Source organism: Primulina tabacum, chromosome 12 (assembly GCF_025594145.1).
Source record: "Primulina tabacum isolate GXHZ01 chromosome 12, ASM2559414v2, whole genome shotgun sequence".
Lineage (NCBI taxonomy): Eukaryota > Viridiplantae > Streptophyta > Magnoliopsida > Lamiales > Gesneriaceae > Primulina > Primulina tabacum.
Genome location: NC_134561.1, coordinates 36,926,141 through 36,941,768, shown reverse-complemented (window position 1 = coordinate 36,941,768; position 15,628 = coordinate 36,926,141). Strand labels below are relative to the sequence as shown.

Here is a 15,628-nt window from a genome sequence, read left to right as displayed (position 1 = left end):
CCACTTTAATGTTGTCTTCTGTGTCCGTTTTCACTTTGTTCTCAACCACTTCATTCAAACTTTCAACTACATCATCAACATGTCCATCCACATCTTGCTCGGTATGACCTTCATCATACATATGCGTCGCATCCTTGAAGACAAATTGGTTTGTATCATCTTCAACCACTTCATTTTTTTCCTTCAACACTTTAATCTCATTTTCAAGCCTTTTTATATGCTCCAACAATTCTGAATCATTGTATCGAGTCTGAACCTGAAAATATAAGTGCTCTTTAAATATGGAAATTCATTATATAACATACTATTAAAAAATTGACTATCATCAAATACAAATGTTTACCTCCACAATCCTCTCTGTATCATCAACGAATTTTCTTTCCTCCTCGAATGGTTTGATCGGCACAATCTAACAATAATAAAGACAAACTTTTAGTTTTATTAATACATGTACGCAAAACTATAGGATGATGTAGATTAAATTGCGCAAACCTTGTTCGATCTCACAGCCATTAAAGCAGCATCTGCCCCTATAGGATTCACGGGAATCTTGCTCTCTACCCACTTGAATAAACGAGGAAAGCAATGTAAAACACGCGGTTCACCAAGCATAGGAACTCTTTCATACACCCAAGCCTATACAAATAAAATGAATAGCATTTACTACAACCAACAATAACATATATAAGCTTCAAAAATAAAAAAGATAATACCATCAATCCAACTATGCAACCTCCCATATACTTTTTATCTTTTCTTTTCACTTTAGAGAATCCAAGATGGTCTTTAATTTCATCACGCAAAAACCTAATGGCTACATCTCCCCAACCATATCCAAAAAAAGTTTCCAAATTGTCCAAGTATGAGAAAATAAACTTTGGTGTTCCAAAATTACTAATAGGAAATATAACACAATTAAAAAGCAGCAAAATAAAAAATCTAAAAAAATCATCAATCTCAAGATCATTCTCGGCCAAATCAAACAACTTCTCTATTATGACATTTCTCTGCACACAGTGCACCCCCTTGAAATGACGCTCAAGGAAGTTTGAACCCAACTTTAAATCCAGGTTAACGGGTTGACCAACGCTCGCCAACCCTATAACGATAGAGAATTCCCTCGAAGTGAATGACACCTTGATATTGCTTCCAAAACAAAAGCTGCATGTCTCTACTTCAAAGCGTTTAAACATTGAGTAGACTCTTGATGTGCTTATAGAAAGCTTTTCGATCTTCAACCAAGGTGCCAGAGGTGAAGTTTTTATCCTCTTCAATTGTAACTCACCCGATCTAGGAACCAATTGCTCCATCAAGGCTAAAAATTTTGTTGGCGAACACCTTGAGTAACCTTCTTTAACAGAGGGACCAATTTCTGCATCGTTATCAGCCGTATTTGATTTACTCTTCTATTTAGTCTTCGTCATTCTAATCCACATAAAAAAATATTACACACGAATAATAACTCAATAAATGTCACAGTAAATTGCCACGAATAATTCAAGAAATTAGACAAATAAGTTGCTACAAACCTTAGCAACCAATCTCAGATAAATATCTCACGACAGCACATAATGATCTTACATGTCGAAACATTGATAATGATCTTACATACGGAAATTAATATCAAATAACAATCTATTTCTGTCAAACCAAATCAAAAACATTCTATCAAAATAAACTAAAACAAACTCATTTTGACAAGTCGAACTAATCTCACATAACTAGCATTCCAACCATATTCTCTAGACTAACACATTCAACCAAATTCGTGCAAATGGAGTTTGACTGACCAACTCTCGGCCTTAAATTCAAGCTTCTTTCCACTGTCTTTTACGGGGCCGATGGTTCTTTCAGCAAATCTCAATCCTATTACGAACATACGTCATAAATCCATTTCTGTATCCAAAATGAGATTGAAGAAAATATATTGATTTTACGCAAAAAAAAAAAAAAAAACAGTACAATACAAATTTTATCACAAATAAAAGACAATTTACCCTTCAATCGTCTTTTATTAGTTTTATAGGGTGGTAGTTCCACGGAAATCTGAAATTGAAGCGCCTATTTTCTCCTCTTCACCTAAGATGCTTGGACCAAGAAATTTCTTCCACCCAGAAAATCTGGTTTTTGCAACGTTTATGGAAATAGGACGACAATGGATGCTGCGACGTCTGGTTTGCGCTAGTAGGGACTCGGATTTGCTGGGAATTTTCTACGCTTCTTTACGCAGAGGTACGGATTTGAGCGACGGATTTGTGGCCAGATTCAGTTACATTCAACAGCGGAAACTATGGTAAATAAATTGTGCAAACGAATGAGAATGAAGGAAAAAGGCGAGTACGAAAAAGGCGAGTAGGAAAATGAAGGAAAAACCAACAAATTCTCGCACAGATGAGAAGAGTGGGAAGCGGGAAGGAGATTAGCCAAGTAGAAAGATAACATTACCAAAAAAATTTGGGATTCTTATTATTTTTATTAAGTAATAAAGGGTAAAAAGGTAAAAATGAAAAAAAAAATGAAGTAAAAAGTAATTTGGAATTTAGTCAGGTATTAAAACACAAAAAAAAACTGAAGGGGACTGAATCTTAAGTAAAACATGGCCAGATGCATTTTTCTCCAAATTCCCCTTGATTCGGACAAAAAAATTTGACAGTTAAAATTTTAAAAAAAAATTTTAAGGAAAGTTTACTACAAATATAAGAAGAAAATAAAATATTCAGTATTATAATTTCAAAAAACTAAGGGATGGCCATATGTTTGAATAATGAATTTAAGTATCTCACAAAGTAAAATGTAACAAAGACGTAAATTCGAAAGTCAAATTATAAAAAAGAGAAGAAGATGAACTAATAAAGTGTACTAAGTTTGGAATTAAGAAAAAATAGTTACATATACTGATACGAAATAACAAAAATATATCTATATAGGAATTATGCTATGTTCATATTCTTATTAATTCACAATTATATTATATAAATAAATACTGATAAAATTTCAAATTATGTCTATGATTATTTATTTAGGTCAAATTTCATTTTTTTTATTTTGAAGAACATTTTCTTCAACAATACGTACCAAAATTGAATATTATCATTCATAATTTGTTTTGATTACTCGATAGAATGTAAGACAAATTATGTCTTGATTATTTATTTTCTTTGTTTTTTTTTCATGTAAGTAGAAAACCGTTTATGTGGAAATAATATTGTTGTTGAGATGCGAGCGGGAAAATATAAGAAGGAAGATATGAATAAAGATACAAACAAATCGAACCAAGTTGAATAAGAGGAAAAAAAAATTTATGCTCGAATTCCAAGCTCAGGTTCAATTCGTTAGTAGTTAAAATTTCTACATCTAATTGAACATGTAAATTAAAGCTCATGACCAAATGTTTCAGTAGCTAAATATTTTTATTATTGTTTTTAAATTTTTATACCAAAAATTAAAAGATATTTTCTTAAGTTTTGTTTTAAATATATACATTCTTAAAAAAAGAGTTCTTTTTTATTCAGCAAACATAATTAGAGAAATTATTAATTATCGAATTAATACATAGATTTTCCGAAAAATTATGATCTCATTAATTTATCGAAATTATTACTTTAGACACACTAGCACTAGTTGAGACCGAGAAAAAAAAAATCATTTTAGAGAAATTATTAACTATCTAATATTAATTTATAGATTTTTATTTTATATAATAATAAATAAAAATCTATTACAAATTTGTTGTGAAAAAGTAAAAATTTATGGTAAAAAGTAAAAATCTCAAACTCTCAAAATTTACCAAACTACACACTTTATAATATTTTTCTCTCTACTCAATTGTGATTTTCTTCACAAATGAGATATCTATTTATAGGAAATCTTTACAAATAATCCAAAAATAAAATACATCATTACCTACATCATCATACACTAATTTTCAATATTTACAACTCTTATTTTCAACATTCAAATATTCAACATTCAAATATTCAATACACACATTTTAAATATATTTTTCAACACTCCCCCTTGTGATGATGATCATAATGATTGTCTTCATTACGTGTTTTTATACTGCCTCGTTAAAAACCTTACTAGGAAAAACCCATTGGGATAAAAACCGTAGCAAGGAAAAAAGAGTGCAGTCACGTAAACTCCCCCTCATGTTGACACGAACAATTCTTCACAAATTTCGTAGATTGCGCATCCCAATATTATATATATGCTTTCTGAATATTGACGTAGGAAGCGCCTTTGTGAAGAGATCTGATGAATTTTCACTTGATTGAATGTGACGAACATCAATACATTTATTCTTCTCAAGCTCCTTGGTGAATGCGAAGAACTTAGGAGGAATATGTTTAGTTCTGTCGCTTTTTATGTATCCTTCTTTCATTTGAGCAACACATGCAGCATTATCTTCATATAGTATCACAGGCTTCTCGTCGAATGATAATCCGCATGAGATTTGGATATGTTGGGTCATTGATTTTAACCACACACATTCACGACTTGCTTCATGTAGTGCAATAATCTCGGCATGATTTGATGAAGTTGTTACGAGCGTTTGTTTCTGTGAACGCCAAGAAATTGCAGTGCCTCCACGAGTAAAAACATATCCAGTTTGGGAACGTGCCTTGTGTGGATCAGATAAGTATCCAGCATCGGCATAACCAATTATACTTGGATTAGCATCTTTTGAATACAAAAGTCCCAAGTCTGTCGTTCCTCGTAGATAACGGAATATATGTTTAATTCCGTTCCATTGTCTCTTTGTTGGATATGTGCTAAATCTTGCCAACAAATTTACGGCAAAAGATATATCAGGCCTTGTACAATTTGTAAGATACATAAGGGCACCGATAGCACTTAGATATGATACTTCTGGACCAAGAATATCTTCATCTTCTTCACATGGTCGGAATGGATCCTTTTCTATGTTTAATGATCTAACAACCATTCGAGTACTTAAAGGATTTGATTTATCCATATTAAAACGTTTAAGGATCTTTTCTGTATAATTTGTCTGGTGAACAAACATTCCACATTCTTTTTGTTCAATTTGTAAACCCAGACAATACTTGGTTTTTCCAAGATACTTCATTTCAAATTCTTCCTTCAAGTATGACACAACTTCTTGAATTTCCTTATTCGTTCCAATGATGTTTAAATCATCAACATATACAACAATAATTACGCATCCGGATGTTGTTTTCTTAATGAAAACACAAGGGCATATTGAATTATTTACATATCTCTTTTTCATCAAGTGATCACTTAGTCGATTATACCACATTCGACCAGACTGCTTTAACCCATATAATGATATTTGTAATTTCACAGAATAACATTATCTGGGTTTTGAACTTTGTGCTTCAGGCATCTTAAATTCTTCAGGGATTTTCATATATATATTACTATCAAGTGATCCACATAAGTAAGCTGTAACAACATCCATAAAACGCATTTCTAAATTTTCAGATACCGCCAAGCTAATCAAATACCGAAACGTAATTGCATCCATCACGGGAGAATACGTTTCTTCATAATCAATTCCAGGCCTTTGAGAAAAACCTTGTGCAACAAGTCGAGCTTTATATCTCACTATTTCTCATTTTTCTCATTTCGCTTTCGAATAAAAACCCATTTGTATCCAACAGGTTTTACACCTTCAGGTGTAAGAACTATAGGTCCAAAAACATTACGTTTATTTAGCGAATCCAATTCAACCTGGATGGCTTCTTTCCATTTTATCCAATCCTGCCGATTTTTACATTCACCAAAAGATTTTGGTTCATGATCTTCATTATCATTTATGATGTCGATTGCCACATTATAAGAAAATATATCATCAATTTCTTCTATATCTTTTCGGTTCTATATTTTTCCAGTATTAATGTAATTGATAGAGATTTCATGATTCTCGTCAGTTTGTGGTTCTGACAGAATATTTTCATCATCATGTGTTTCTTCAGGAACACCATTCTCTATTTTGTGATCATCATGTGTTTCTTCAGGAACATCATTCTTTATTTTGTGATCATCGTGTTTCTCTATAAATTTTTTTTTCGAGGATTTTTATCCTTGGAACCGACTGGTCTTCCACGCTTCATGCGTTTAATGACATCATGAGTATCTTCAATTTGTTTCTTTGGAATTTCAATTCGAGCAGGGGCATTTGCATCATGTTATATGATTTAGTTACCCCTTTTGTGTCAGCAAATGCATCTGGTATTTGATTGACTATTCTTTGCAAGTGTACAATTTGTTGTACATCTTTTTCACATTGTTTTGTTCTTGGATCCAGATGTAACAATGATGATACATGCCATGTAATTTCCTTTTCGGTATGTTTCTGTTCTCCCCCTAACATCGAGAAGATTTTCTCATTAAAATGACAATCAGCAAAACGTGCTGTGAACACGTCGCCTGTCTGAGGTTCAAGATATCGAATGATTGATGGACTATCATAACCGATATAAATTCCAACCTTTCTTTGAGGTCCCATTTTCTTTCGTTGCGGTGGTGCAATAGGCACATACACCATACATCCAAAAATTCTCAGATGAGAAATGTCTGGTTCTTTACCAAATGCAAGCTGCAATGAGGAGTATTTATGATATGCACTTGGTCTGATGCGAATTAATGAAACAGCGTGTAAAATTGCATGTCCCCATATAGAAATAGGGAGTTTTGTTTTCATAATCATTGGTCTAGCAATCATTTGCAGACGTTTAATCAATGATTCAGCCAATCCATTTTGTGTATGTACATGAGCAACAGGATGCTCAACAATGATTCCTCAACAGGAAGTAAATTCACCAGCATTATCAAGTCTAATTTTCTTGATTGTATAATCGGGAAATTGATTCCTCAATTTTATTATTTGAGCAAGTAATCTTGCAAATGCAACATTTCGAGTTGACAATAAACATACATGTGACCATCTGCTGGAGGCATCAATCAATACCATAAAGTATCTGAATGGTCCACATGGTGGATGGATTGGTCCACAAATATCACCCTGAATACGTTCAAGAAACATTGGTGATTCAGTTTGGATTTTGGCTGGTGATGGTCTTATAATAAGTTTTCCAAGAGAACATGCTTTACATTGAAACTTATTATTCTGAAAGATCTTCTGGTCTTTCAGCGGATGACCATGTGTATTTTCTATAATTCTTCGCATCATTGTTGAACCAGGATGTCCCAATCGATCATGCCAATTGGTTAATATTGAAGAATTATCAACTACCATGTTTGATTCAATCGGACTTATATGTGTATAATGCAATCCAGTAGGGAGCATTGGTAGTTTTTCAATCACATATTTCTTTCCTGATTTATATGTGATAAGACACATATATTTCTTATTCCCTTCATTCATTGTTTGAGTATCATACCCATGGGAATATGTATCATTAAAACTCAACAAATTTCTTTTCGATTGTGGTGAATATAAAGCATCATTGATCAAAAATTTTGTACCATTAGGTAACAAAAATTGTGCTTTACCACATCCTTTAATCAAGTCTACAGAACCTGATATTGTATTCACCGTTGTTTTTGTTGGTTTTAGTTCCAAGAAATATCTTTTATCTCGGAGGATAGTGTGCGTTGTACCACTATCGGGTATGCAAACTTCAGCTTTGCTCATAGCATTTTTCATTTTTTGAACTTCAAAAAAATATGCAATTAAATAAAATTACTGGCAATATATATTTAAATATAACACATATCATAATTATACAATAAAACATTATATGGATACATGAAAAATAAATTATTGTACATTTATATTCTACCACTATATTGTTCATTTTCAGAGAAATCATTGAGAAAATCTGCAGCATCAATATTGTTCATTTCTATCCCACCAACATATTGATCATTTCCAGAGAAATCATTCATAAAATCACCAGCATCAAAATGAGTTGAATCACTCAAATGGTCACTGCGTTCAGTGAAGTTGGTCTCCTTTTCTTTCCCCTTTAATGATTCTTTATAAAGTTTACAAAGGTGTTCAGGGGCTCGACAAATTTTGGACCAATGTCCTGGAGTACCACATCTGAAACAAGAACTTTCATATCTTTTTGAGTGATTCTCATTAACACTTGTATTCTCATGATGCCTTTTCTGTGGATGGTTGGGACGCTCTTTTGAGATGAATTATAAAAATAACTATCTCTATTGTTTTCAAAACCACGGCCTCGACCACGACCACGGCCAATTCCACGTCCACGTCCACGTCCACGACCTCGACCTCGACCAAAACCTTGTCTTTGAATTTGATTTTGGTTTCCAGGTTTAAATTCATTTTTACTTACAGCATTTACTTCTGGAAATGCTGTTGATCCAGTGGGTCGGGACTGATGATTTCTCATTAATAGCTCGTTGTTTTTTTCCGCCACAAGAAGACAGGCGATGAGTTCAGAATATCTCGCAAATCCACGTACTCTATATTGTTGCTGTAGAGTAATATTTGATGCATGAAACGTGGAAAATGTTTTTTCAAGCATTTCCGATTCTGTGACCTCATGTCCACAAAATTTTAGCTGCGAGATTATTCGATACATCGCTGAATTATAATCGCTGACTTTCTTAAAATCTTGGAATCTTAACATATTCCATTCATCACGGGCGGTCGGAAGTATAACTTCCCTTATATGTTCAAATCTTTCTTTCAATCCTTTCCACAAAGCCATGGGATCTTTTTCAATTAAATATTCACATTTCAATCCCTCGTCGAGATGTCGACGCAAAAATATAATGGCTTTTGCCTTTTCTTGTGATGTCGATATGCCATTTTCTTTTATTGTCTCACTTAGACCCAATGACTCAAGATGCATTTCTACATCGAGAGTCCATGGCATATAATTTTTTCCCGTGATGTCGAGCGCAACAAATTCGAGCTTTGTCAAATTTGACATGGTGGTACTAAAAAAATTACGATGCATTTTATTAGTTAATGAATATTGCAATACAAAGTAATTGATAAACAACAAGTACAAGTATTTGTAAAAATAAAGAAAACACATGAGGAGGATATTCTCCGATAAATAAAAGACTCGTGAGTATGATAACCAAAATAATTAAAAATAACCTTGAGAAAGCCATCTTCTTTTTTCTTCGAAAATTTAGTGAAGAATAATTTTTAGAGAAGAAGAGAAAGTTGGAGTGATTGAATGTGTTTATGAGATCATATTTATAGGGCAAAAACTAGCCGTTTTGTTACCGTTTATGACCGTTGGTGTATAAAAAAATAAAGGTATGTATTTATATAATTTTATGGTAATAATATGGTGTATATAATATTAGACATATTTAAATAATTATGTATATCATATCATATTATTATAATGATGTGCATAAGATATTTTATTTAAAAATCTTATAGGCTTTTATACGTGTCGTATCCCTTACCGGGAATGTGTGATGTCGTCTTAACATCCTCCCAGGATTTATAACAAGTTTTTGAAAAATTTATTTTTATTATTAATAATAACATTATATTATATATTAAATATATACACAATAAATAAATAACACTAAAATAAATATTATTACTTTTGTTACCTTTTTCTTCTGTTTGGAGCTTGGAAAAGGATGGAGGACTTTTAGAGCTTCGTGCTGATAACGTGTTGTGAAAAAATAAAAATTTATGGTAAAAAGTAAAAATCTCAAACTCTCAAAATTTACCAAACTACACACTTTATAATATTTTTATCTCTACTCAATTGTGATTTTCTTCACAAATGAGAGATCTATTTATGAGAAATCTTTACAAATAATCCAAAAATAAAATACATCATTACCTAAATCATCACACACTAATTTTCAATATTTACAACTCTTATTTTCAACATTCAAATATTCAATACACACATTTTAAATATATTTTTCAACAAAATTATGTTTTTTAAAGAAGAAAATATTAAATCCCCAGCGTGTCAAAGACCACAAGCCTTTTAATTTTTCGTGTTATTCAATTTTTTTAAAAAAAGAAGAAGCTCTAAAAACATTTACAAACAAATATAAAAACTAAATTAGTAATATTTAATTAGAAAAGTATTCCGGAAAATTATCCAACGGGGGACTACTCAAGTTTTCAATTATTGGTTTGCTGCTCTAACAATGACCATTCAAATTGCGCATCCCTCAATTATTGGGCAAGAAATCAAAGATGGATTGAATTTGGGCACTGGGAAATTATCAGAGATCAGCAATGGCAGCTTATGCATCTCTTCTCTCTCTCGGACATACTCTTGACCACTTTCTGCAACACCCACCGCGCCAAATGGATGTTCTTGACAAAGCCCAGATCGATTCTTTGCTCGAAAATCTCACTTACCTGCGAGATTTTCTTGAAGATTTTTCGCTGATAAGTGGGGACGAGATTCAGGCATTGGAGGAAAAAATCGCAAGATCAGCATATGCAGCGGAAGATATCATTGAAAGTCGTGTGGTGGATCAAATTCTTGAACATTCTGAAGCTGGACGTGAAAGGAGCTGCTCGACTTTGTTCTGTCAAGATTTGCAGAAAGTAATAGAAGAATTCAGTTCTATGAAGAAAGATGCGATGAAGATCGAGAAAACTGAAGGGATCGAAATCGTGCAGCAGCCAACAAAAGCTACGACTGAAGGGATAAAAATGGAAGGAGGAGACTTTATCTGCCTGATCCTCCGAGCACCAACAGCAAAAATGGGAGGCGAGATATTCTTGTTATGAAAAATCTGCAAACACTCTGTACAATGTGGAATTTCAGGTGCACGGATGAGGTTGTTCACAGAATGCCAAACTTAAAAAAACTGGGAATCACTTACCGGCGATTCCCAAGTGGCATTGGATGGGATCACTATGAAGTTTACAATCTTTCCAATTTACATAATCTCGAATCACTTATCTTTGGCAGTTACGAGAATGTGCTGCGAAATCTCTGCTTTCCACAATCGCTCAAGAAGTTGAGTTTGCAAAACTGCCGAGTGCCTTGGGAAGATTTGACGGTGGTCGGCTCACTGCCTCATCTCGAAGTTCTCAATTTGTTTGCTGATGCAGTCAGAGGGCGTGAATGGAATCCCGTGGAAGGAGAGTTTCTTGAATTGAAGTCCTTAAAAATTGTTTACACAGATCTTGTGGAGTGGACAGCAGACAGCTCTCACTTCCCACGCCTTGAGAAACTCACACTCGTGTATCTTGAATTCTTAAAGGAAATCCCAGATGGTATTGGAGAAATACCAACACTTCGATCGATTTCATTAGTATTCTGTAGCGATTCAGCCAATTCTTCTGCAGAGAAAATACAAGAGGAACAACTGGAGCTTGGAAATTATGACCTCCGGTGTTCGTATTCATGATGCATAGAGAAAGAAGTGCTCGGTTGGCTGATTAGTGCATTCGATGTGTAAGAAATTGCTCAACTTTCAAAGTTGCTAAGATAAGCACTTCTAGATGACAGATGAGTGTTACCAGAGTTGTCCCATCGCATTGCCGAGTTGGTAAGATTTGAGGTGACGTGTGTTGTTGTTCTTCATATCAGCATAATTAATTCTCGCGTAGAACATTTCTCGTTGAAATATTGTGATGTATGTTCTGAGTCGTATCGCTGTTTACTCATGCATATTTCTTATTTTACCTTTTCGTCCGGATAAAAGGAGTTAGGGGAAAAAAATTGTTATCAGAGTTGTTGGATCTTAGGACAAGGGCATTAAGCGGGCATTTTGTTGATGACTATTGTATTAGTTTGATTATTTATAACATAATATTTGATTTAAATGTAAAAATGTAATTTTGATTACATAATAGAGTTAATTGTTTGTCTTTTTAATTTAAAGTTGTTATTGGAGATTAAACAAAATTAAAATGTAATGGCAATATATATTTATTTACACGCAAAATATAGTTAATTTATTTGCATTATATTAAATTTTATTGCTTTAGATGTCAATCTTTTCCACTATTTGTTAATATAAAAATGGTTAGTGGAGTATATTTTATACTTTTTTAATCTCATTCTTATTCTATTACTAGTTTGGTATTTATATTATTTTTGTCAACAAATAATTATATACTTAATAAAGAAAAATACTTATTTTTTGTTCAATAATTTTATCATTTTTGGATTTTCAGTTCACTAACTTTTAAATTTTTTTTTATCTCGGTGCATTATCTTTTATTTTTGATTATTTTGGTCTATTTTTTTGTGAAATAACCAATTTTTGTCGGCAAAGGTTGGCTAGATAGACAATGACTAAATTTGATTTGGAAAAACATTTGAGATTTTATTTTAAAACAAAAAAGCATATGTCCAATTTGAGAATTTGTTTTTCAATTTTCGTATTATTCAATTAAAAAACCCAAAGAATATTTAAAAAGAAATATAAAAATTAATAATTAATAATTACAATTTATTTAAATAATCCTGAAAATTATCCGTACGGGGCTGAATTATTGGGCTGGCAATGATTAGTCAAAGCGGATGCTACTGAAGTCAAATAGCCAACGCTAATGCATTGAAATCACAGATTGATTGAGTTTGATATTATCAGTGATCAGCAATGGCAGCTTATGCATCTCTTCTTTCTCTCGGACATATTCTTGACCAGTTAATTCAACTCCCACCGCGCCAAAGGGCTGTTCTTGATGGTGCCCAGATCCGTTCTCTGCTTCAAAATATCTCTTTCCTGCAGGATTTCCTTGAAGAATTTTCGCTGACAAGGGGGGACGAGATTCAGGCATTGGAGGAAAAAATCGCAAGATCAGCATATGCAGCGGAAGATATCATTGAAAGTTATGCGCTGGATCAAAATCTTGAGGATTCTGAAGCTGGAAGTCAAAGGAGATCCGCTCTGTTCTATCAAGATTTGCAGAAAGTGATTGAAGAAATTATTTCTATGAAGAAAGATGTGATGAAGATTAAGGAAACTGAAGGGATAAAATTTACGCAGCAGCCAAGAAAAGCTGAGACTGCTGGTTCTTCCCTACGAGGTGCGTCTAACAGAAAGAATACTATGGTGGGATTTGATGAAGATTTGATTCAAATAATGGAGACACTCACTGGGGACGAATCAAACCTCCAGATTCTCTCCATTGTTGGGATGGGAGGCATCGGCAAGACTACCCTGGCTAAAAATGTTCTCGAAAATCCATTAATTGTGAACCACTTTGATCTTCATTCTTGGGTTACAATATCTCAACAATATAGTGTGCACAAAATCCTTTTAAGCCTATTAAAAGAGATTGGAGTTGAAGAAATCGCTCAAGAGCATGACGATGAATTAGGATTAAGTCTACATAAAAGTTTGTTTCATAGAAGATATTTCATTGTCATGGATGACATATGGAGTATCCAGGTTTGGGATGACATAAAGAGGTTTTTTCCGGATAATAACAATGGTAGTCGAGTCATGATCACTACGAGACTGTTAAATGTGGCTGATAATTTTCGCTCGTGTACCCCTCATCAACTACATTGTCTAGACAAGGATCAAAGTTGGGCTTTGTTTTGTGACAAGGTGTTTGGAATAGAAAGTTGTTGCCCTCCTGAGTTAGAGGAAGTAGGAAAGACAATTGTGAGAAATTGTGGAGGACTTCCTCTAGCCATTGTTGCTATCAGTGGGCTTCTTGCAAAGTCCAGCAAAACAGTTGAGTATTGGGAGTATGTTGCTAATGATACAAAGGCAGCATTAACAATAGGAGGTGATGGACTCTGTTTTGAGATATTATCTTTAAGTTATAAACACTTACCCGTTCGTCTAAAACCATGTTTCCTTTATATGGCAATATTTCCAGAAGACTGTGAAATTAGTATTTCGACGCTTGTTAAAATATGGGTTGCGGAGGGGATTCTTAAACCAATAAGATCTAGAAGTTTGGAGGAAATTGCCGAGGATGATATAAAAGATCTGATAGATAGAAATCTCATTCAAGTTCATGATTACGGGTCTACCAACAAAATCAAAACTTGCACCATCCATGATCTCTTAAGAGACCTATGCCTTAGGGAAGCTCAAAAGGAGAAGTTTCTTTGTGTCGTTATGATGAGTAGCCTCAACAGTAGTCATACAAGCATCTATAATGAGCGCCGTCTTATTGTTCATCAAAGCTCCAAGGAAGATAAATATCGACAACAGATATTTGATGCAATGAATTTAGCATCACGTACCCGTTCATTGATATGTTGTGAATTAAAATCGACATCTACAAAGCTGCCTCTCAGGTTTAGACTGCTGAGAGTACTCAACACGGACAACAAGTACTCTCACAAAAAAATTCTACGATTAGTTAACTTGAGATACATTGCTTTCAAGGCTAAGTCGTATCCAACTCTGTTGAATCCTTTAGGATCTCTATCCCTACTTCGGAATCTGCAGACTGTTATTATTGCTGGTATTTCGAGTGAAACACCAGTGAATCTACCAGCTGAAATATGGGATATGACACAACTCAGGCATCTAAGAAATGAAGATGGAGACTTTTATTTGCCTGATCCTCCGAGCACCAAGAGAGAAAAAGGCTGGGGAGATTTTTTTGTTTTAAAAAATCTGCGGACGCTCTATAAGATAAGAAATTTCAGGTGTACCGATGAGGTTATTCGTAGAATCCCAAACATAAAAAAATTGGGAATCAATTACAGACATTTTGCCCGAGGCTACGGATGGCATTACCATGAAGTTAACAAACTCGATCATTTATGTAATCTTGAATCACTTTTCTTAGAGTGTGACAAGGATGTGTTACATAATTTGTGCTATCCCCATTCGCTCAAGAAGTTAACTTTGAGCTACTGCAGAGTATCTTGGGAAGATTTCACATTAGTTGGTTTGTTGCCTCATCTTGAAGTTCTCAAATTGAAAAACTATGCCGTCCTGGGGGCTAAATGGAATCCAGTGGAAGGAGAATTCCTTCAATTGAAGTCCCTACAAATCGAAAACACCAATCTTGAAGAGTGGATAGCAGACAGCTCTCACTTCCCACTCCTTGAGAACCTTGCACTTAGACATGTCAGAAACTTGAAGGAAATTCCATATAGTATTGGAGAGATACCAACACTTAAAACAATTTCATTGGAAGGATGTAGTGATTCAGCTAATTCTTCTGCAAAGGAGATACAAGAAAAACAACAGAACCTTGGAAATGATGACCTCCGGGTTCATGTTCATGTTTGGCGCAGCTGGAAGCAATTGAAACAAACCGTGGACGGCAAGAGGTTATTTTCAATCAATAAAATATGATGGAGTGGAGCTAGAGGATCAATTGTCTTCGAGCATACAGATACTTTGTAATTTCTTATTTTTGTTGAAAGTTTTGTTGATGCATGGATTTCATGTACGTAGGCATCAACTTTTCAGTATCATCTTGATTGTTAGTATATTATTGTGTTGTCTCTTGTTCTTGATTGTATATCCACTGTAGATGCTTTTCCCTTGATTAGATTTTATTCAAATCCAAAAATTCTTCAATTATATTTGATGGATTTATCATTGTTAGTCATGATATTTCTTTATTGTCACATATATATTGATAGGCCGAATACGAAGACTAGACACAAGCTAAATAAAAGAAGTCGGAGGAGCTAAGTCTAATTTTGAAGATGCATGGGATGGCACATATTCTTTGATTCTCTTTACGGATTCTAAATTT

At 33.8% G+C, this 15,628-nt stretch overlaps 1 protein-coding gene across 1 annotated transcript; it reads left to right on the top strand.

Annotated features, from left to right (window-relative positions):
* The first annotated feature begins 12,404 nt into the window (after positions 1 to 12,404).
* Positions 12,405 to 15,450, top strand: LOC142520554 (putative late blight resistance protein homolog R1A-3). The gene has a single exon (XM_075623579.1). The coding sequence runs from the start codon at positions 12,544 to 12,546 to the stop codon at positions 15,217 to 15,219; it is 2,676 nt and encodes an 891-aa protein (XP_075479694.1). The 5' UTR covers positions 12,405 to 12,543; the 3' UTR covers positions 15,220 to 15,450.
* The last annotated feature ends 178 nt before the right edge of the window (positions 15,451 to 15,628 follow it).